This window comes from Aptenodytes patagonicus, chromosome 2 (assembly GCF_965638725.1).
Source record: "Aptenodytes patagonicus chromosome 2, bAptPat1.pri.cur, whole genome shotgun sequence".
NCBI classification, from domain to species: domain Eukaryota; kingdom Metazoa; phylum Chordata; class Aves; order Sphenisciformes; family Spheniscidae; genus Aptenodytes; species Aptenodytes patagonicus.
In genome coordinates, this window is record NC_134950.1 from 17,698,361 (window position 1) to 17,721,968 (window position 23,608).

Genomic DNA, 23,608 nt, shown 5'->3' on the forward strand with positions numbered 1-23,608 from the left:
ATATACTGCAGTTTAAAAAAAAAGTTCTTAGAAATATACGTGGAGGGAGGGGAGATTGTCTCAGCAGTGTAAGAGCATAGAAGGGAATCCAGCTATTTCTAAGATAGGAAGTTAGCAGGTTAGGCAGTGAGGCAATAGAATCTATTGTTGAATGAGAGAATTTGGAGTCAGGAGGTATGTGCATGTGCTTTGGGTTAAGTGTTGGAGAAAAACAGTAAAACGGGAGATGTGGAGAAAAAAGAAGTAATGCAATTGCAGATGGATAAATGACTTGTCCTCCCATCCTGGTCCATTTTCTTAATTATTGTAGATTTTGTCTCACTAAATATTTTTCTTCCATTTCTGTGACTATAGGAGTGATGTTTTACACTCTGAAAATATGGTCTACGCATAGGAAATGTGTGAGAGATTGTGCCTATTGCAATAACTGCAACAGGAGTCATTACTTCTATTTCAGCCATCAGCAATTTTAGATTCTAACCATAACCTGAATTTCAGGTATTAACTCCACCTTTGATTAAAACTTTAGATAGAATTAAAGGCCGAATCTGAGTTTTAGTTCTGTTTGACTTTCTAGAAGTTCCTAAAACTAGTCTAAGTTATGTCTCCTATACACTTTGAATGCAAACATATTTTCTTATTTGTACTTACGATGAATATGCACACCCAAGCTAGAACTTTTAAAAAGACATACGCATATGACCCAGACACTTTGATAGGAAGTTTCCAGTGCTTGCACTGTGAGCAACTGATATGTTTCAGTCTTTTTTGTTTGGTGAATTTTTGGCACAGAGACTTGTCACTTTCCTGACTGGGAAATGGAGATGCTGGTAGTTTGTTTGTTTGCTTGCTTTCTATGAAGTGACTCTTTTAAAGGTTTATGGTACCATTCTGTGGCCCGTTAACCTTGGCTGGCTGCTAGGTGCCCACCAGGCTGCTCTATCACTCCCCTTCCTCAACAGGACAGGAGGAGAAAACATGATGAAAAATTTTGTGGGTCGAGATAACGACAGGGAGGTCACTGACTAGTTTCCATCATTTGCAAAACACACTCAACTTGGGGAAATTAAATTAATTTATTGCCAATCAAGTTAGAGTAGGATAATGAGAAATAAGAACAAATCTAAAACAACATCTTCCCCCCACCCCTCCCTTCTTCCCAGGCTCAACTTCGCTCCCAGCTTCTCTATCTCCTCTTGCCAAGCAGTGTAGGGAGGACGGGGAATGGTGGTTGCGGTCAGTCCATAACACTTTGTCTCTGCCGCTCCTTCCTCCTCATGCTCTTTCCCTGCTCCAGCCTTAGGTCCCTCCCACAGGCTGCAGTTCTTCATGAACTGCTCCAGCATGGGTCCTTCCCATGGGGTGCAGTCCTTCAGGAGTGGACTGCTCCAGCGTGGGCCCACACAGGGTCACAGGTCCTGCCAGAAACCTGCTCCAGCGTGGGCTCTCCACAGGGTCAGTTTCTTTCAGGGCACTTCCACCTGCTCTGGCGTGGGGTCTTCCATAGGTTGCAGGGTGGTTATCTGCTCCAGCATGGACCTCCATGGGCTGCAGGGGGACAACCTGCATCACCATGATCTTTTCCACAGGTTGCAGGGGAATCTCTGCTCTGGCACTTGGAGCACTTCCTCCTCCTCCTTCTTTACTGACCTTGGTGTCTGCAGAGTTGTTTCTCTCACATATTGCACTCCTCTCCCTCAGCTTCTGTTGTGCAGCATTTTTTACCCTTTCTTAAATATGTTATCACAGAGGCACTACCAACATCATTGATTTGCTCAGCTTCAGCCAGTGGCGGGTCCATCTCGGAGCCACCTGGAACTGGCTCTGTCCGACATGGGGGCAGCTGCTGATCAATTCTCACTGAAGCCACGCCTGCAGTCCCTCCCTGCTACCAAAACCTTACCATGTAAACCCAATACACATTCACAATGCAAACTGAAGGTGATGCTTGCAGGAACATCCACTGAAACTTGTCACTAATATTACTCCTGTGTTTCTGTCTGCTTCAGGATGTGTAGCTCCTCATCAGGTTAGGCTAACATCAGTTAGTGACCTCTCTGTTTTCTTTTGGAACAGACCGCTTACCCTCAGTGAGATGAAAAAGGGCAGACTTCTATGATATATGCAAGGATATCCCTTTTGGCTAGCTACTGAATGGAAGAACAGAAGAAGGGACAAGTCAATTAGAAGTCCTCAGCCCCTTCCTATGATTGCAGTCATCTTGCTATTTAAGAGCAATGATTTTTTTTTTTCCAACTCTGACAGTGAGCTTAGTTCCATGAGGGAAGGATGATCGTGATTTTTTTTCATTGTTGTTTTATAGATTGGTTGATTTTTTCCTGCTTATACCTATTACTATTTGTTTATAATGGTCTTGGTAAGTCATACTTTTTTAGGCTATCTGGAGCATCGTTGTCTCCCTATCTGTGGAAGTAAAAAAAAAAGTCTTCGGGTCAAAAGGGCACAAAAAATTCTAGGGTTTTCCTAACACATGTCCTCGGAAAGTAGTAAAATGGACTGATGGGTTTTACTGCAAAAATAGCTTTTGAAAGATTAGAAAATGGAACTCATGGGACATTATGTATTTAAAGTTAATTTAAATACAGTGTTTTAAGATTACTTTTGTCTTCTTTAGAAATATTCTTACATTTGAGTCTTACTCCAGTATGCTTTTGCTACTAACTCTGCTGTATGATCTTTTAGTCTCAGCTCTTTTTATTTATTATTTACTGGAATGATGTTATTAATGAAATATATTTCACTTCCTTCATAACATCAGAAGCTTATCTAAATTGCTATAAAAATCTTTCAACATTAAGATCGATGTTATCAAAGAGACATAGCATTAAGTGCTCAAATACCACTGAAAATCAGTGAGGAAATTAATTCCAAATATAACAAATCTTGGAAAAAACCTTCCTATTAATAGAAAGTACAAATCCCTCTATTAGGAGAAAGAAAAAGACTAGAACGTTTGTAGCTCTTATTGCTGTTCAGACTTATGCTTATCAGGGAGTGACATTCATCCATAATTTTCTCAAAGTAACATTAGAGAATGTTTTTCTAAGACATATGAAACATATTCAAAAGACTAGGTTAGACAGGAAGAACCAGAGTTGAGAGTTTGGAATATTAACAGTTGTCTGAGCAGCTGAATGGGCAGGTACTGTGCATTGCCACTGTCTAAATGATGTTACTGAGAAAAAGTATTCCAAATGTTCTCATATATTGCCTCATAGCCTTGGTACATCTGGTGAATATACAGGTCAAAACAAGACCTATGTTGTGAGTTTAAATGCCTTAGGGGTTAAGTGGTGTCTACCTATGATTTTATGGACCACAGCTTCAAAGTTGGAAAATCCATTTATGTTGTGTTTTGGAACTAGTCTTAAACCTCATCAGTCATTTACATGCTTTTGTGAGGAAGCCCACAGATGTCAATCGACCTATTAGAGTGGGTCCAGAGGAGGGCCACAAAAATGATCAGAGGGCTGGAACACCTCTGCTGTGAAGAAAGGCTGAGAGAGTTGGGGTTGTTCAGCCTGGAGAAGAGAAGGCTCCAGGGACACCTTATTGCGACCTTCCATCATATAAAGGGGGATTAGAAGAAAGATGGAGAAAGACTTTTTACCAGGGCCTGTAGTGAGAGGACAAAGGGTAACAGTTTTAAACTGAAAGAGGGTAGATTTAGATTAGATATAAGGAATAATTTTTTTACAATGAGGGTGGTGAGGACAGGTTGCCCAGAGAAGTGGTGGATGCCCCATCATTGGAAGTGTTCAAGGTCAGGTTGGACAGGGCTTAGAAAACCTCATCTAGTGAAAGATGTCTGCCCATGGTAGGGAGAGTTGGACTAGATAATCTTTAAAGGTCCCTTCCAACCCAAACCATTCTATGATTCTATGATTAGTACTTATATTTATAAGGTACTTATGTATATACATTTTAAAGATTTTATGCTTTATTCAGTATTTATGCATGTCCTTTAAAAAAGTCCCACAAACTAAACCTGCTTTATTGGCTTTTGTAAACTTCAATTTATTAGCATTTTGATCTCTGCTATACAACTTTTTGTTGCATATTAATGTTTAGAGATATTTCAACACTGTTTTCTCCTTTTTGTTTACAGCTGGCCTTGTTGCCATTCTGAATTTTGGCAGCCTAAGAAAAGTGATCTTAGGTTAGCTATGTCCAGCTTCCTAATATGGTTATATATTTCTTTTTAACCACATAGCCACGTGTTTCTATAGCCCATAAATTGTAATCAGTTGCATCTTCTCTCACCTTTCTCTAAAATCTACCATTCCTTTCATTTATTCCTCATGCTACTATATCAAATGCTGCCCAGGCGGGGAGTTGTGTTCAGCTAGATGTAATAGGAAATAATTAGCACGTTATTCTCAATAGTCATCCCTGTCTTTTTCACAACTGCAGTAAAGAAGACATGGAGGGACAATTTTATGGAAGAGAGAAACTTTATGTAGATCAGTGTCACCTAACTTTAGTCAACAGAAGGTTAATTGCGATAGTTTGCAGACTTTTTATTTTAATAAAAAAGTTAATGAAGAGATATTAGTTTCATTAAAGGTACAAATCCTAATATACTGATTAATTATTTATTCTAAGAGGAATGTCCAAAATAGGCAAGATTAATTTATCTCTAAATAGCTTATCTGTAGAAAAGCACTAGCTGCAAAGGCAGTAAGTAGTAAGTGATCATTTTTTAGCAGATGCTGAATTTTTAGCTGATTCAATTTTCACAGAATCACAGAACAGTTGAGGTTGGAAGGGACCTCTTGTCCAACCCCCCTGCTCAAGCAGAGCCACCTAAAGACGGTTGCCGAGGACCATGTCCAGATGGCTTTTTAATATCTCCAGGAGGGAGACTCCACAACTACTCTGGGCAACCTGTGCCAGTGCTCAGTCACCCTCACAGTAAAAAACTGTTTCCTGATGTTCAGACAAAGCCACTTGTATTTCAGTTTGTGCCCATTGCCTCTGGTCCTGTCCCATCAGTGAAAAGAGCCTGGCTCCATTCTCTATGCACCCTCCCTTAAGGTATTTATATACATTGAAAAGATCCTCCGTGATCCCTTCTGTTGGGTGGGAGTGTTGATCTGCTCGAGGGTAGGAAGGCTCTGCAGAGGGACCTGGACAGGCTGGATCGATGAGCCGAGGCCAACTGTATGAGATTCAACAAGGCCAAGTGCCGGGTCCTGCACTTAGGCCACAACAACCCCATGCAGCGCTACAGGCTTGGGGAAGAGTGGCTGGAAAGCTGCCTGTCAGAAAAGGACCTGGGGGTGTTGGTCGACAGCCGGCTGAACATGAGCCGGCAGTGTGCCCAGGCAGCCAAGAAGGCCAATGGCATCCTGGCCTGTATCAGAACTAGTGTGGCCAGCAGGAGTAGGGAAGTGATTGTGCCCCTGTACTCGGCACTGGTGAGGCCGCACCTCGAATACTGTGTTCAGTTTTGTGCCCCTCACTACAAGAAGGACGTTGAGGTGCTGGAGCGTGTGCAGAGAAGGGCAACGAGGCTGGTGAGGGGTCTGGAGAACAAGTCTTGTGAGGAGCGGCTGAGGGAACTGGGGTTGTTTAGCCTGGAGAAGAGGAGGCTGAGGGGAGACCTCATCGCTCTCTACAACTCCCTGAAAGGAGGTTGTAGCGAGGTGGGTGTTGGTCTTTTCTCCCAAGTAACAAGCGGTAGGACGAGAGGAAATGGCCTCAAGTTGCGGCAGGGGAGGTTTAGATTGGACATGAGGAAAAATGTCTTTACTGAAAGAGTGGTGAAACATTGGAACAGGCTGCCCAGGGAAGTGGTTGAGTCCCCATCCCTGGAGGTATTTAAAAGACGTGTAGATGAGGCGCTTAGGGACATGGTTTAGTGGGCCTGGTGGTGTAGGGTTGATGGTTGGACTCGATGATCTTAGAGGTCTTTTCCAACCTAAATGATTCTATGATTCTATGATTCTAGGCTGAACAGTCCCAGCTCCCTCAGTCTTTCCTCATAGGAGAGATGCTTGAGTCCCTTAATAATTTTTGCAGCCCTTCATTGGACTCTCTCCAGATGTCCAAGTCTCTCTTGTACTGGGGAGTACTGGACACCACATCCAGATGTGTCTCACCACGGCTGAGCAGAGGATAAGGATCACTTCCCTCGACCTGATGGCAATACTTTCTCTAATGTAGCTGAGGATACCATTCGCCTTCTTTGTAGCAAGGGCACATTGTTGTCTCATGTTCAACCTGGTGTCCACCAGGACCCCCAGCTACACTTCTGCAAAGCTGCTTTCCAGCTGGGTGGCCCCCAGCATATACTGGTGCAAGGGGTTGTTCCTCCTCAGGGGTTGGACTTTGCAATTCCCCTTGTTGAATTTCATGAGGTTCCTGTTCTATTTCTTCAGCCTGTTGAGGTCCCTCTGGATGGCAGCATGACCCTCTGGCATATCAGCCACTGCTCCTGGTTTGGTGTTGTGGCAAACTTGCAGAGGGTACATTCTGCCCCATCATCCAGATCACCAATGAAGATGTTAAACAGGACTGGTCGCAGTATTGACTCCTGGAATACACCACCCGTTACTGGCCGCCAACTAGACTTTGTGCTGCTGATCACCACCCTCTGGGCCCAGACTTTCATCCAGTTTTCAGTCCACCTCACTGTCTGTCCACCCAGCCCATACATCAATAGCTTGTCTATGAGTATTTTATGGGAGACAATGTCAAAGGCCTACATGAAGTCCAGGTAGACAATATCCACTGCTATCCTCTCATCTACCAGGCTAGTCATTTCATCATAGAAGTTTGTCAAAGTTGATCAAGCATGACTTCCCCTTGGTGAAGCCATGCTGACTACTCCTGATGATATTCTTGTCCTTAATGTTCCTGGAAATGGTTTCCAGGATTAGGTGCTCCATGGTAGTATTAATGGTAAATAAAATTATACCTCAGTATAAATAATTTAAATAAAATTATACCTCAGTCTTATAATAAATGATGGATTCAATATATTTACCTACTGAAACTATTCTTCTATAATCAAATATATAAAAACACAATTATTTTGATGGAGGGACTTGTGATTCTATGGAAAATTATGGAGGTAAAGCCTATCAATCAGACAGCAGCATTTCGTTAGCTTATACCATCAGATATAAATGCACATCATTTACTTACTGGAAAGTAGTCAGACATCCTCAGCACAAAAACAATTAACCATCCTGAGGGCATATGAGGACACACAGATATAAACAAGAGGTATTTTCTTCTCCTTGCCTAGTTTCACTTCTACCAGTGAAGAAGGCAACCAGAGAATTGCTTTTGATTGATGAGCAAAGAGTGGGCATGACATTATCAGCAGTCTATAGGTGTTTTTTTCCTAGAGTTAACAGTGAAAACTGATGAAAGTAGGTATCTGGTGGATATCTTTCAGTGAGGTGGATTTCTTGCTGTTGCTAGTATGTTTGGACCATTCATACCATGTTTTTTTGCAAGATAATGTTTGCAGAAATAGATTTCCTTGTAGATCAATAATAGATGTTCTGGCACTAGAGAGGTGGCCAGAATTTCCAAGTCCAACCTTTCCCTCTCTTGTTATCTTCTAGGTACAAATGCCATTCCCACACCATGTTCAAGTTACTTACTAACCAGTCATTTCCTTCAGTGTCTAGATTAAAAAAAAAATCTTCTAGTAGCTTAATAAAAATGAGTAAAATTAACTTAATTTTATGTACAACCACTAGTAATTTTTAAAGGTATAATGAGACAGCATTTGCAAAGGTTAAGATATTTGATGTGAGAAAATGTGGCAAAATCCAATCTAAAATAATTGCTTAGAGGTAAAAAACCCCTAAAACCCACAACACAACATTCTGTATCACAAGATAAAAGTTATATAATAATTTGTATTGTTGGGAACAATGACTTAAGTAAAAGCCAATGTGTTTGCTTAATGATTTATTTGCACTCCTTTATTTCCCTTTGTGGATGCTATATTGATAGTTGAATTAAATTGTGTAATTATTATTTATTTTTGTTTCTTTGTAGAAAGCCTTATTTACAAAATAATTTCTTTTCTCTTGAATACTTCTTTTTGTTGGGGCTGCATAGGTTGATTAAATGTTGAGACTGTATTCCTCTGATTAATCAATTTCAGAAACTCTTTTTGTGAATGCAAGCCAACACAATACAGGTCATACTTCTATGCAAACAGAAAACAATAACATGAAAAATAAAAACATAATCTCTTCATGCTCTTATTTTAATGTGCTATCCTTCCATTTTAAGACTTTCCAATAGTATTTTTTCTCAGGACAGGGAAGGACTATACATTTGTTTTTAATTATTGTAGCCCCAAAGTAAATCATTCTAAATGACCTTTATAAATAGCTGATTGCAGGATTAGCCTCTATGGAAAATTGACATTTAGTATTGGAGTAAAAAAAAAACAAACCAGAACAAAACAAAAACCCCTTTTAAAGAACTGCATGAAAGAAATTACATGATATGTTTACCAATGACTCTGCAAAGCAGAATTCATCTGCTATCTGTAGGATTGAAATTACTGGCAATCATTGACATATAATACCCCGGGATAACCCCATCTGGTCTTCAGCTGCCTTCCCGAAAGAGCACAGTTCTCCTGAAGATCATGTATCTGCCAGGTTTGTATGGATCTTTTGGCTGCTTTACAGCATCTGAGATGGAACTACTTAAATATATTTATGTGAGTGAATTCCATTTTAGATGTCCACAGTGTAGACATCCATATATAAATGCCTAGTCTTACTTTATAGTCGAGGAAGAGAAATAGGTACTTCTAAGCTGTGGTTGATCTAGTGTGTGTTATCTACCTTTTGATGAAATAGATTACACTCTAGCCATGTTTTTTTCACTGGTTATGAAGAAGCCTACATCAAATATAGATGTTTGCACTGTAGGTGTCTACAGTTAAGTATGATGAATCCTATTGCCAACAAATGGACTCAACAATATAGAACGAACTTTCCAGTTCAGCTAGTGAGTATTTATCTCCTGGAATTGTCTTACAGCTTTGTGTGTCACCCGCTTTTATCTATAACGTTCTATAAATCTCCAAGTTTTCTCTCTCCTTTTCTTCCCCGTCTCCTCCTTTTCTCATCCCCTCTGATACTCAAAGATTAAATTAAATTTGAAAGGACAGAAGTGCTTAATATTTAGGCTGTTTCATTTTGGCTTGTGTTTTGTTCATGTAATAGGTGACTACCAAAGAGCCAATTAAACTAGTTATGCTACACAGCTGTTAGCAGTTCTTGGATATTTTGAATCATTGAATTATATACAATGTGCAGCAAAATAGTATGTAATAATATTGTGTTCTTGGTAGGATGTTTTAATTCAAATTTGTTCCTTACTATTAATATTATCTAAGATATAACTCATTTAAGCTATCTCTTAGCTTAATTTTTAAGTACTACTTTTAGGACAAAAGATTCATAACATCTTTAGAAACTTCTTCATCATTACTTTACTGGTAAAATGTCAAATTTTATGGAGTGAAAACATTACTATACATCCGAAAATATTTTTAGAGTTACATTTGCATTGGAAGCTTTAGGATAACAGATGCACATATGGAAATACACACAACTTTAAATCTTAACACTTCCCCTTCAAATGCAGTTCTGAAGCACATATACTTGCTTCTGTTACACACCATTCTGCTTTGTATGTTTTGAAATTTTAAAAACTTGAGTACTTCACCTGCAACACTACTTTCCTTGAAAAATCTTTGGGGTGCTAGTTCCATCAGAACTAGACACACAGTCATATCAAATGATTGTCTGGAAAGATTGCTGTCTGGAACACATTGTCCTAAGCGTGTTCTCTCTCTGAAGAGCTGTAGGAAGTTTTCAAGTTAGCCGTGAACTTTTCAATAAAGTCTTCTCTTGTGTTGCTTCTGAGCTGGATAACAGACTCAGTTTTGCCCAAGGAGAGGGTTCCAAAGGATATATTCCAAGGCGCAGAAAGGAGGTACATCTACTACTCTGCTCCCGTTTCTTCCTTTGAAAAAGTGCTTGCAAAATTACTAGAGACCAAAGTACAGCATCATAATTTTCAGAAAGTTATTTTTCAAATAGGACTTTTTTTTTCTGTATAGCTTGGATAATAATCATTAGTATTACCATCTTTTTTTGTTTATTTGGTTCTGGGTTTATAAATTTAATGTAATTTAGCAATTATAAGTTGTTTATTGCTTCTGGGTTTATAAATAGCAATAGCAGACCAGGATGTAGAAAGACTACTGCCTTCCTTTTAGCTACTTTCGTATTTATTTTAGTGAATAAGGAGTGCACAGCTCAGCATATTTTATTTTAAATAATTCTTTAATTTATATGTATGTGTGTATGTGGAGGAAGAGGAAAGAAAAGATTCCTTTTGCCTTACAGTAGTGTCTAGGGACATGTTTAATAATATCCTCTGCAACAAAATTCAAAATATGATTAGTCTGTATCAGGATAGTTATAGTAGTCTGCTACCTGCTGGACACATCACAAAAGCTATTATAAAGGTACAAAATTTCAGGGACTACTGAATAGCTGTTTCTGAAAAAGAAGAGAATAGTAATTATTATATGGCTTAATTTTAAGTAAAAATATTCTTCTCAGTTCTGAAGCCATACAGATACGTATCATTAGTTGACTTACAATGTGTGAAATGATAGATCATGACTATGGTGGTAAACTGTGCCAGGTGGTATTCTGCATCTTTGAAATGTCACTCTTGTGCCTGCCTTCCAGAACCCACTTTTGATAGTATCATCCTCCTATCCAGAATCTTGTAGTTCAGGCAAATCATTGATGAAATATTTTTGTTCATAGTATTGTTCCCTGAAAATATACCTGACTGTTTGAAAATATTTTGTGGTCCCTCCGCACATTTTTTTTCCAGTTTCCAATGAGATTGTGGGGTGGAGTATAAATACAATAAATACATAAATACATCTTAAACATGATCATTGTTTATATGGATCAATAAAAACAATGGATCATATCTCATTTATATTAATGATGCTTATATCTTGCTCTGGGAAACTGGAAAAAAAGACTTTACTTGACTTTACAGATCAAGAATACCTGTTCCTGTGCTTCTGATTACTGTGCATCTACTAACCAGATAATAGCACAATTTAGTAATGCTAATCTGGTTTAAAAATATGTAGAATATAGTAATAAATCAGCACAGTTTTCCCTGAAGTGTTTATTCTTACAAACAATAGCAGACTAAAATGTAAAATTACCTTGAGGTTTTACTCTAATGTTGAACTGATTCAAGGATGCCACCTATCTTTGGTCTACCATTTACAGCTTTTAAGAAAAACAAAAAAAGATAAAATATTAGGTGACTGGTAAAAGCAGAATTTTTGGGAAGTTTATTACAAATTTTTAAGTTATTTACTCATCTTACCTAAATCTCAGTTTTTATTTTTAAAGGTTCCAGCATGCTCAACTTTAAATGCTGATATCATCAAAACACCTTTTCAGTATTCTAAAGGGAATAATCAATATAACGAGCACTGCCAAATCCAGCTGTCTTTGGGTCTGATCAAACTAAACCTCACATTGTAAAAGAAGGACTCTGAAAATATATCTTACCACTAAGAGTACTTATTTTCTTGCCATTCAGGCATATTTGCAAAGATTTCAAGTACATTTTGTATTGTACATTGTGTACTTTGCATGTCAAAGATATAAACAGCAGAAGATGAATTTCCAAAAAATCACAGTTGTTTTTCACAGTTACAACACATAAATGCTTATGCATTACATATGTAGTAAATGAGTTTACTGCCTCTTGCATGTTGGATATTGACATCTCTGCTGTTGCTATATGTTACTCTTGCTCCATTTATGCAAATTCCCTTAAAATTAAATGTCTTCAAGTTTCAGTCGACAAGCATATTTGACAAATAAATAGCAAGTTTACTTTGCCAAATCCAAAGTTTGTACTGTGAATCAGCTCAAGTATGGTATGTTAAGCCTAAGTTGAAATGGGTTGTTTATTAGTAGGTTACATACAGTTGCTCGCTTACCCTTTAATGATCTGAAGTTATGAAATATTTCATTTGTACTGTAACGTGTCTGGAGTAGTTATTGCTAGCTGTTTCTAACCCTCTTCTAGCAGAGGTATGCATGGTACACAAAATGATTTACTGGGTCAAGCAATAATATTTTACTTTTTCCTATACATGAAATATGATCCTGTTTGGTGGTTACTGTTTCTGGATTGTTTTACTACTGGTAGTTTTGTACAAAGTTGCAGCATTTTCTAATTTTCAGTTGATCCAGAAACTTTTAAGAAGAAATCACAGTAATAACAACTGCAAGAATAAGATTATCACATTAGCATTCCAAATTTAGCCAGTTACTAAAATATAATATTTTATTTTTTAATATATTCTTAAATTGTAAAAGTTATTAATGACTTCATTGCTGCTTCTTGTATTAAAAATGTGACTGTTTCACAGAATATGACACAAGACAGATGTAGACTAATCTATGCATCTGTGGCTTTATACAAGTACACTTTTCAAAGTCATACTTTTCCCATTCTTGCAGTTTTAGGTGAGTTACAAAGAGAATGGGCCAGAAATCTTTTAATAAAACATGCTTCTCTGAAAAATGTTAATGCAGAAAAAACAAATAATAAACTTTTTTTGCATGTACATCTATTTTGATTTTAAAAAAAAAGCTTGCTTTATCTCAGAAAAGAATTTCAGATTGCAGAAGAATGAGACATTACATCAGAGCAGCCAATAACCTGATAGATCACAACAGAATCATCAATAATTTTGGGATTCACCAGAGACTGGTGGAAAGATTCAAGCCGAAGCTTATGATTTGAACAAAAAAATCAAATGTAGTTATTTTTTCTTGTTCCATGGTATTCCCTAATAAGTCAGATCTTTTTCATGGAGTTCTCTTACTTTTTTTTATTTGTGAGCATTGTCAAAAAATAGTGAAAAAGATCTTACGTATCTCCAGTGAAATTAAGAAAAAATTTTGAACCTTAATCATATAGGTAAAGATATGTATTTTCTTTCAGGTCAGGCCTAATTAAAAAAAATGTATCTTGAAACACTTGTAAAGGAACTTATATTTTCCTTAACCTCTATCCTTTCCTCTGCAATGAAATACACATAGCATGGGATATTGTTGATTGTGCTAAAGAAAAGCTGGTTTAGCTTTCTGACACTGCTTATAAAGACAACTACAAAAAGACAGATGTTTTGTATCAATTTGGTGGTACTCGATTAATATAAAATATCTGGAAGGATATTAATTTAAAAAAAATTACTGTTGCACTTACTAAGAAATATATGATAATAAGATTACATTTCTTCTTGTGTTTAATGGAAAACAAGATTAGGATTTAGGTGGATGAACTAATTATGCAATTTTTCTTAACATCTTGGATTTCTTGTTATTATGAATATAAATTTTAGTTTTCTATGCTGTAGCACTTAAGTATTGATATTGTTGCAAAATGTATGTTGCTGTTAATAAGTGAAATATACTTTCAACTTGAATTCAATACTAATATTATTTGCCCAGAAACTCCCATGTTTTCCTGTGGAGCCTTTGCCCTGCACTGATGTAACTGCACATCTAATTGCACATAATTTAAATGTGTACCAAAAATGAAGACGATTTTCTTTTTTCTTTTTTTTTTTTTTTTAATAGTGAATGAAATATATGTCAGCTTTAAATCTAGTTACGGATTTCAGTTTAAATTCTTATGTCTAGGCTTACAAATTTTGTGGCTAGAACAACACAAACCATCCAGAATATTTTTTTACACTAAGAAGATTAAGATTTATGTGTGGGTTTGTCTGCTTTACTCAGACAATTAGAACAAATCAGCTACTTGCCTACACAATTTACTATGTCCTCTCTATCTGGGCCCTCTTAACTCTCTCTACTTGACTGTGTTCCCTGGCGTATAATGCACACATACATGTATCTGCATGCACGCACATGCACACACACACACACACTTTTGTATATGTGAATATGCCAAACTGGCTGTTCCTCAGTGTACTTACGTTCCCATTTACACATGTAAAGAAAAGTATTTCTCCTCCCTTCGGAACAATTTACAATCCTTGGAACATACATAAGTTTCTCCAACTTGCCTGTGCTGGCTCTTGTTCATAGAAACATGTTCTTCTTCAAACAATTGCTAGAACCCAGTGTAACAAAGTAATATGAGCTTTCAAGGACTTGATATTAATCCATCAGAATGGCATCCACAGCTTTAAACACAAACACTCTCAGTTCTCAATTGTAACAATAATTAAAGACCATTTATTACAGACATAAGTATTAAAAATTCATATGCATAAGTATTCTGTCATTTTTATCTATATGAAAATATGAGGAACTTCTATTATTTTCATAAAGAGCATGATTAATACATGGGTGGAAACAATATGCTTTATTTTCTTTTCTAATGATATGGTTGAATTTTGCTCTAAGTGAAAAATTCATTGTATTCTTAAAATGGAGCTGAAATTTTTATCCTTCAGCATGAAATATGCATTCTGCGATTTAAATTACAGGATATAAAAATTACCCATGCTTCCGATAGCTGCATTTTACTCAGTTTCATGAAATAAGAAAATGACTTTTACCTTTGATCCAGCTTTATCCTACTTGAGCCAGATTATAGATGTCAGGAGTAAATTATGTTCTTCACTTTCACTGCATTTACTCAGTGAAGAGTTGAAGAACAATTATTCAGTTGTTATTTGAAGACAATTGTATTGCACAAAGTGCAATTAGTTATGTTGTCCTTTGAGTATATCTTAATCAAAATGTAATGCAATTATTCAGAATTGTATTAAACATGTAAAAACTACATAAATAAGTGAAATGATGGTGCTTTCAGGAGGTCAGCAGAGTGATGATACCGTAAAGTTATTATAATTTATATTTCATGAACCAAACCTGCTGGGTTAATTACAATAATTTATTGTAAAATATGCTAAAGTTACATGTAATTATTAATTGGAAAATCTCTTATTTACACTGCTGCAAAGTTTATTTACAGACTCATTTCTCACGTACATTTCTTTATTTCTAAAATATATTTGCTTATTTTATTTCGTAGGTTATTCAGATAAATTTTGAAGAATTTGATCTGGAGATTGGCTATGACACACTGACAATTGGTGATGGAGGAGAAGTGGGTGATCCTAAAACTGTACTTCAAGTGTAAGTCTTTTGCATTTACAATTTGTATGCATTACAGAATATGTGTTTTTTGATGAAAGTAAATAGTGATTAGAATCAGGTAAATCTCAATAAAAACTAATCTTACTGAACTTCTAAAATTACTGAAGGTGACAGTTTGAATACATCATTATACGTTTACTGTTCTGAAGTCAGAAAGAGATGAGCTAGACAGCAGAAAAGAAAAAGATAAAATCAGAAATTTTAAAAGACATAGTCTGTACATTCACGTGTAGACATGTAAATTTTTAGGGGCTACTGTGCTCCCTTTATAAGTGAGTCCTCAAATTAAAAGTGTGTAAGAACTTAATTAAAAATAGACAAATGGACAGCTTATACATAAACTTTTACAATCTCCTAGCAAGCTTAGGATAACAAAAGATGTACTATAGGATCTTTACCTTTAAGTGCTTATTGACTATTGTGGATAACTCAAAAAATGAGTTAGTGTAGTGAAGAAAATTACTACAAAGAAAATCTGAGTAGGATATTACCTAAACCACATATGATTACAAATCAGACAGCACTGAGTATTAAATAAGATTTTTATGATCCATTAGCATTCTTCTGGAGTGTGTGAACCCAGATATATAGAGACAGATATAAATACTTAACAACCATTGATTAACATCAGAATCCATATTTCTTAGATATTCAACTTGTGATGATAACTGGTCTTACAATAATAACAACAGTCTCAAGAAGACAAATTCAGAATCTCATTCCTTAATTTGTGAAATTTTGAAGACAGCAGTATAATCCAATGATTCTGTTATTTCTGTTTATTCCCCAGTCATTTGAAAATATGCAGAACACTCTTATTAGGTATTACTTGTAGTCTGTCATTTTATGCAGCTCCAATTCCATTCTCAGTAAATAATTAAATGTTTTGTAAGAGAAGGCCCCTTAAAATACATTGTATTTGTTTTTTTCAAATCTGTCTCAATTTTATGAAAAAAATAACAAAAATGTTGTTTATTGCTTAGAAGCCATATTTTACCCATAAGGGATTGTCTGCTAGTTACAAAAGATTTTTGGAAAAGGCCAAATAATATTTAACTGTTATTTTTAAATAAACTGGCCTCTCAGTAAGACCTTATCTTATCATTAGTTGAAATGAGTTACAAATTTAAAACAGATCAGAACTGAAGCAGATGTGATAAATATTTAGTACAAAATGTATTTAATCAGAACCCAAAAGAACAGCAAAATTAGGATTCCTTAAAATGATATTCCCTGCATTATATTTAATGGAAATGTTTTCATACTATTTTACATATTGTAGCTTTCCATTATTCATCAAAAGAATGATATAAATAATTTGTTTGGTTTGAATACCCTAAAACCAATGTCTACCTTTTTTTTTCCCCCCTAATTTCATCTCAATATTATTAACTGCAAAACTTTGAGCAGAAAATACAAGTTGTTTCAAGATTTTCAGATTTTTGTCATGAATTCTTCCTTAGATTTATCCTTCAGAGGATAGACTATCTGACCTTCTATTTTTAGTTGGTTTTGTAATCGTTCTATCCTTTCTTATCAATGAGGAGACCAGGATTTGGCCAGGTATTTCAGGTGCAATTACTTTAGGATAATGCAAAGTTTCTTCAGTGGATTGTAGATGTGCTAATTGCTACTAATAATAGTTTTAAGAAGTGGGGAACTACTGTAATTTCTATTTTATAAACAGTAACAGTACTGAGCCTTCAAAATACATTTCTAATAATGCTGGAACTCAATTTCAGATATTCTTAGATTCCTAAACTATATTGACTACCCTCTCATGTGGAAAGAGCATTTATTAAGTACCAATTCACCAGGTCTTATTAACTTTTAATTAAAGTATTGTTTTGCATTGCTACCTGAATTACAGTAACACATTGAGGCCCATTACAATGATATTTAAAATTTTGAGTAATGTAGTAAAGCACTCTGTCCAGATTTTATTTCATTAAAGATGCTAGTATTTTATAAAAGTATGTGTGATGATGAGACCTATGTTGGGGAGAAATTAGGAAATTACAGGATTAAACTTGTCATGAATCTAAAGGAATTCCGAGTAATTTTCTTTAAAAAAAGAGTTTAATTAGAAATATCAAGTGTTAACATATGATAAGAGAATCTGTTCTGTAAATAACTAGATAAATAATTTTAAAGAATTCTTACTGTGGGGATCCTGGAAAAGCAAAAAATCCCCCAATTAATTTGTGGGGTTTTAATATTAAATAACATTGTATAATCAGCCACACATGTATTATTTTTGTATACCAGTGGAATGATCACTGATTATTCTGTGATCAGAAGTATCGATGTTGAAGTTATTAGGATTAAAATGTTTAAAAAAAATTACATGGAAGATGGAACATAATTGAGTACTGTAAAAAACTTGTAAATCTTTTCTCCTGTGAGCCATGCAGACTTTGTCCGAGATATGATGCATAGCAAATAAGTCAGCTATTGTATGATTTAATTTTGGATTTTAATTTTTAAAATAATTATCTTTCCTCCAGCAAATTGCTGAAGAACATTAGTTTGAATATGTCTGGTTTACGTGTAAATGATGTGAAAACATTTATCTTCCAATTTATCAAAGTAAATCAGGAAACCTATCCAAGTGTTTAATCCAGTAGTTTTACTGGGCACTGCTAGATAGGAAGGTTCAGAACCAAAAACTGAATTTAAGTGGCATTTAGATAGAATTATGCTTCCTAAATTGAGAATTGGAGTCCTGATAATTCCTGCTCGACTGGTGCTAATCACAGAAGCAGCTGAACTCCAAAGCCATTTCAGTACTTGCAATTAAGTTTCCCCGGGTGCCTATAATTCTGTGCCTATATACATGCACCCAGCAACAGGACAGACTGCTCCAGGGTAGTGAGCCTAGCACATAAGTGAACTTAAATCTGAATGGAGTACATTTTTTGTGTGTTTGACAAGATGACTAATATGAAGGCATCCTTAGTGCTTTCCTGTGGTACTAAGATCTTTGCAAAATGGAGCAGTGTTAAGTTTCATTACCAAGGGATAGAGGGAAGAAGGAAAAGAAACGGTGGGTCCTCCTTCACACATCAGTCACAGCACTTTTTCAGGATGTTTGGAAGTCTGCTTTCAGCAGCTTGGTCTGACAGTTGCTGCAGGTGACTCTTAATGTAATATGCATCTGGGCACTGGTTCCTGTAATATGCATTTGGAAAATCCAGTGCACAAGGCGTGAAACTAATTCTTACTCTTTTAGTATGCTTGCTATGTTGGGTGTACATGTATCCAATCTCCCATATTACAGATCATCTTCAGCAGATGGAGAGTGTCGCAATATTCTGAATATCCTCTAACCTAGTCTTCAGTGTACTCTCTCAGGGGGAACGTATGTCACTAGTACGTAGGAGGGGTAGTTCTGCAGTCCTAGAGGAAGAGATGGAAAACACCCTGCTGAGTGTCGTAACTGTTAAGTTGTTTAATAAAAAGGGAGGCATCATAATCACATCTATCCATTTCTGCTGTTGACAGTGTTCACTGCTCAGCTTTTGAAATGGAAGGTGTAAGAACCTACTTCCAGGAGAGGAATCTAGGTAATGAATCCAGGGTAGAGGAAGTCACATAAACCCCGGGAGGAAAGGGTAGTTCATAACTGCAGAATTTCATTATTATCTTAAATAACTTCCTTCACATAATGCTGTTTTTTCTGGATCTTATTGCCCTGTGGCCCCAAAGTCTTCCCAAATATTGTACAGGGATCCCTAAGCACTTAAAAAAGAGCAACAAATGATTTCTGTGTTCTGTTGATTGATTCTTATTTTCAAAAATGCATTTTCAAATGGTATTTTTCCCCATGTACTATTTAATTGAAAAATATTATTCCTGAAAACTGTATGCATTTTAAAAAAAGTATTTATAATTGACTTCAGAAAATGGAAATGATAAAAAATTTGATGGCTGGTTATTATAGGAATTATTCTCTCTGACACAACAAAAAGATTAATATTCCCAATGGCCTTAATATTCCCAAAATGTACTGTCAGTCACCAGCAACAATTACAAAACTCTGTTAGCCATTACATCAGTGTTGTTTCTGAGGAACATCCTGTTAGTCTATTAATTTGGCAAAGACTGAACTCACTGAAGATGCTTTCCTGTAGTGCGGGAATGAGCAGTTAGTACATTATTTTGGCCAGGCATTTACTTGTTCAATTCTGGCAGGAGTCCTTGTAGTAGCTCCATCTGTGAACACAGATGTGGGAAATAGACATGAATTTCTCCCACAGCAGAGTATTTCATACAGAAACAAGCTAAAAAAGACTAGAGGGGAGAACTAAAATTAACTGCAAAATACATTTAAAATAGTCCATTTGAAGTTTCAGCTAGCTTTAAAGAATGGTTAGAACTGAAAAAAACAAACTAACAGTTTTCACTCTTACACAGTCTTGTGCTTGTGATCCATTCTACAAGAATGGAAAATGTTTTGGTACTTTCTACCATTCTGTTTTAGCTGATAAACTCTTACCAAATTTGAGACAAAGTTTTTGGAAAAAAATGCAATGTAACAAAACTGCAGCTTTCACAACATTTCCTTTTTGCTATCACACTATTTCCTTCAGCAAACAGAATGAACATTTAGGATTTCATTGCCTTTCAAATTTTTGCAAGCAATATGAAAAGTAGAAAAAAAAGAAAAAAGAAGTTTAGCTTAGTTCGTTCTAATTAATCAACAACCTGTAACATTAGGAGGTTTTAAAGTCCTGACATCTGGTATTTTTGTTAATGAAGGAATGAACGTCAGCTGAGTCTGTCAGGCACATTCTTCCATTGTTGTGGTAAAGGTGATGAGGGGAGGTGAGAGAGTGCAGGGAATTCATGGACCTTCATAAAAGTATTGCTATTTAAGAATAACAACTTCCTCTTAAATATGCAATGCATGTATTCCAAAGTGGGTAACTGTATACCAGAGAAATTTTTTTTTTGAAGAATAAATGTAGTGTCTCATTATAGGCTTCTAGTGCTATTTGATATGCCTGCATGTATCTGAGTCATGCACACAGGACTGCCAGATAAGGTTCAGGATTAGGAGAGATGCATGTCTTTCTGGATCAGCAACTGCAAGTGAGATGAAATATTTCCGTACAACACAAGCAATAGTTGCTTGTGTTTATAGACTGCTATCAAATCTGCAGTCAGATTGGAACCTTGAGATCTGCAGTTGGAACCTTGAGAGCTATATTGGCTAACCAGCCAGTTGATAACTAATTGGGTGTGAGCTGAATACAATGAATTTAAAAACAAAAAAACCCATAAAAAATACTTAATAGTTATTTAGATTCCTTACAAAAAGAAAAAAAATCTAGTTACTTAATACTTAATGGCTTTACAGATTTTTTTTCTATCTATAGGTTAACTGGGAGCTTTGTACCAGACTTAATTGTGAGCATGAGCAATCAGATGTGGTTGCACCTTCAAACGGATGAAAGCGTGGGCTCAATTGGTTTCAAGGTTAACTACAAAGGTAACGATACATTATTGGAAGCGAATTTAATGGTGTACCAAAAATTAAGCCAATATTATGAAGTGTTTTTCTTTCATATTAGGGGATGCATTCTATTTCCAGTTCTGTCAGTTTTAAAAACAAGAAAATGCAAGCTGAGTTGAAAAAAATACAAAAAATAAATTTGTTCTCTTTAAAGGTCTTATGTCACGTGAAACTGCACAGTTTCTATTTGGTGTGTTCTTACAGCAGTTGATTTTTGGCATATAATTTTACATCTATTTTCTGTTATTTCATGTTGAAAAATATTAAAATGAAATAATTCTGTGATTATTTAAAGCTAAAGGTGTAAAGGAAATGAATATTTCCTACATTCTTTTGAAAATTAATCATGCCTACCATAACAGAAAAAAAATACTGCAAGCAAAGAATTGGAATTACTTATGAGTTTTGGGCCAAGGCAAACTTACCTAATAATGTTGTTCTTTATGGTCTTAAAATGTGAGGAATCTATAACGCATAACATAAAACAGCTGGTGCTATTTGATGCTTCTGGGAGAACATACAGTTTTCATATAGCATGAACAGCAGAATCAAACAAAAACTTAATAACATATATATGCACTTCTGTATTATTACAGAATTAATTATATTTATTATTTTTATATTAGCTTTAACATAGCTGCATGTATTTCTTGCAACAAATTTTTAAATTGCATGGTTCCTGCCTACCACCAAAACTAGATAATAGAAAATATGAATATTCATCAAAATTATTCATCAAAAGGGGAGAGAGGAAAGGCAAAAGTTAAACCAACAACCATGTGTATTAGAAATGGAGTGGATATTGTTGAGGATGGGCAGATGGAGTGAATAAGCATATTGGGAGTAAACCTGCATGATGTGACTTGCTGGTTTTTTCTGTCCATGACTTTCCTTTGGCTGTTCATGTGTATTAAGCTCTACAGTGGTATGGCACAAGAGTGCTTGTGCACTCTTGATATTCAGATCTAGTGGACTAATATAGGAAGATCTTACTACTTCGTTGTATGGTAGTTATTAAGACCCAGGATTTCTACATTCCAGCGTTGAAAGGGGCAAGAGAAATTATTAGTATAAACAAGTTTAAGAATTTGTTAATGTAGCAAACCTTGAACCATAGCTGAGTGGAAAAGGAAGCTTTTTAGATCTGAACTTGAAATAATTTGCAGAACTCGAAATAATTTGCACAGCTCAAGTAGTTGTTTCCTTTATTTAGAGGATTCTTTTCCAGTAAAATTAATTTTACTTGCATCAATTTTAGTTTGCAGAAGGCAGAGGATTATTGTCGTGTCTTACAATGTACCATTACGTGTTGTTTTATTAATGAGTTACATTTATTCTTAGAAGCTATAGTTCTGTAAGAATAAAATAATTGAATATGAATAGGTAGAAGGGGACAGAAAGGGTGAGCATTCACAATCTCATTACCACATAATCAACTTTGTAATTGCACACCTAGATATTGAGTCTGTATTTCTCTCTTGCCCTACACTGGTACTTTACACTAGCTCACTAAATAGCATTTGAATGCATCAGGCATTCAATGGATAGGTGCTGTGTGGCAGGGGGTTGTTCTGTTTTATTTTGTTTTTTTCCCCCCAGTCTAGATTATGGGATAAATTTTTTGTATCAGTTGCCTTTGCATTGATCCCTGAGAGGATGTATTCATTAGAGATGCCAGAAACCAGGCAATGTTCCCTTAAATAAAATGGGAAGTGGGGGGGCTGCTTTTTTTTTTGTTGGTTTTTCTTTGAGTTTGTCACTTCTCTTAATGAAAGTAGGCTCTGAAAAGAGATGTCTAAATGGGTAGTATTTTGGATAAGTAGCTGTTTTGCAGTTAAAGTTTTGGAACTTATGAATTGGAAGTTGAGAGAAAGTCCAGTGAGGTACACTGAGCAATTGAGTTAGAACAGTGTGTTCAGGGCTATAACATATCACTGACTTCTTTACTAGAATCAAAAAATTGCAAGGACTTTTCTCTCAAAAATGTTCATAATTACTTAAGAGAATTGTGATTTCCGGGAGTCAGGGTCAGAGGACATTTTAGTTTAAGTGACTACATGAATTATTATGTAAGCCCAACTTCCTTGTATTTCTTTTTAATGGACTAGATCAAATTCTATTCCTATAACTTGTCCCATTCCACCTCACAATTTCCACTACCCACTCAGACGACTAACTACAGCTGATACTGTATCTATTTATATGTATTATATATTTAGATCTTGTGAGTTTCTGCTTACATAAAAGGTGCAACTACATTAGCATTTTAGATTAGATCCAGCAGTGTGATTTTTGAACTGAATCTTCTGATCGTTCCCACTCCCCTTGCTTTAGTTATCATCACAGAGCAATCTTGAAAGGCACAAATTACATTCCTTTGAGTTAATTCATAAGATGACTTGAACAGCATCGGGAATAGCATTCCTCATGTCCTCCAGGTCCTAATGGGCATTGATCAGGAGCTGATGAAGCTTGTCCAAAGTAAAACCACTAAAACACAATCAAATTCTTATAGATAGTATGGATACTGTATCTTCTATTGTTTCACTCTACAGACTTGCTTATGTCGGAGTTAATCACTTGATAATGTACTCGATAACAGTACTTGCTAATAGCTAAAATAATTTCCCACTAAAATGTTTTGATGCCTAAATATCTACTTCTGTGCATCCTGAGACTCAACTAACTACAGAGGTAGTGGAGATGTGTGTGCCTCATCCCATCAAAATTCATAAACACATTCTTCAATCTAGTTGACATTTAGGTCTGAGTCTGGCAGTCATTTTCAAGAATATAGATTACTCCAAGTCCTACATGC

The 23,608-nt window shown here is 35.8% G+C and overlaps 1 protein-coding gene across 1 annotated transcript in view; it reads left to right on the forward strand.

Annotated features, from left to right (window-relative positions):
* CSMD3 (CUB and Sushi multiple domains 3) overlaps positions 1–23,608 on the forward strand; it is an 823,344-nt gene that overhangs the window by 370,711 nt on the left and 429,025 nt on the right. Inside the window, exons 12-13 of the mRNA XM_076329214.1 lie at positions 15,148–15,251; positions 20,654–20,766. Coding sequence (XP_076185329.1) covers positions 15,148–15,251; positions 20,654–20,766 — 217 coding nt within the window. The remainder of the gene's footprint in view (positions 1–15,147; positions 15,252–20,653; positions 20,767–23,608) is intronic.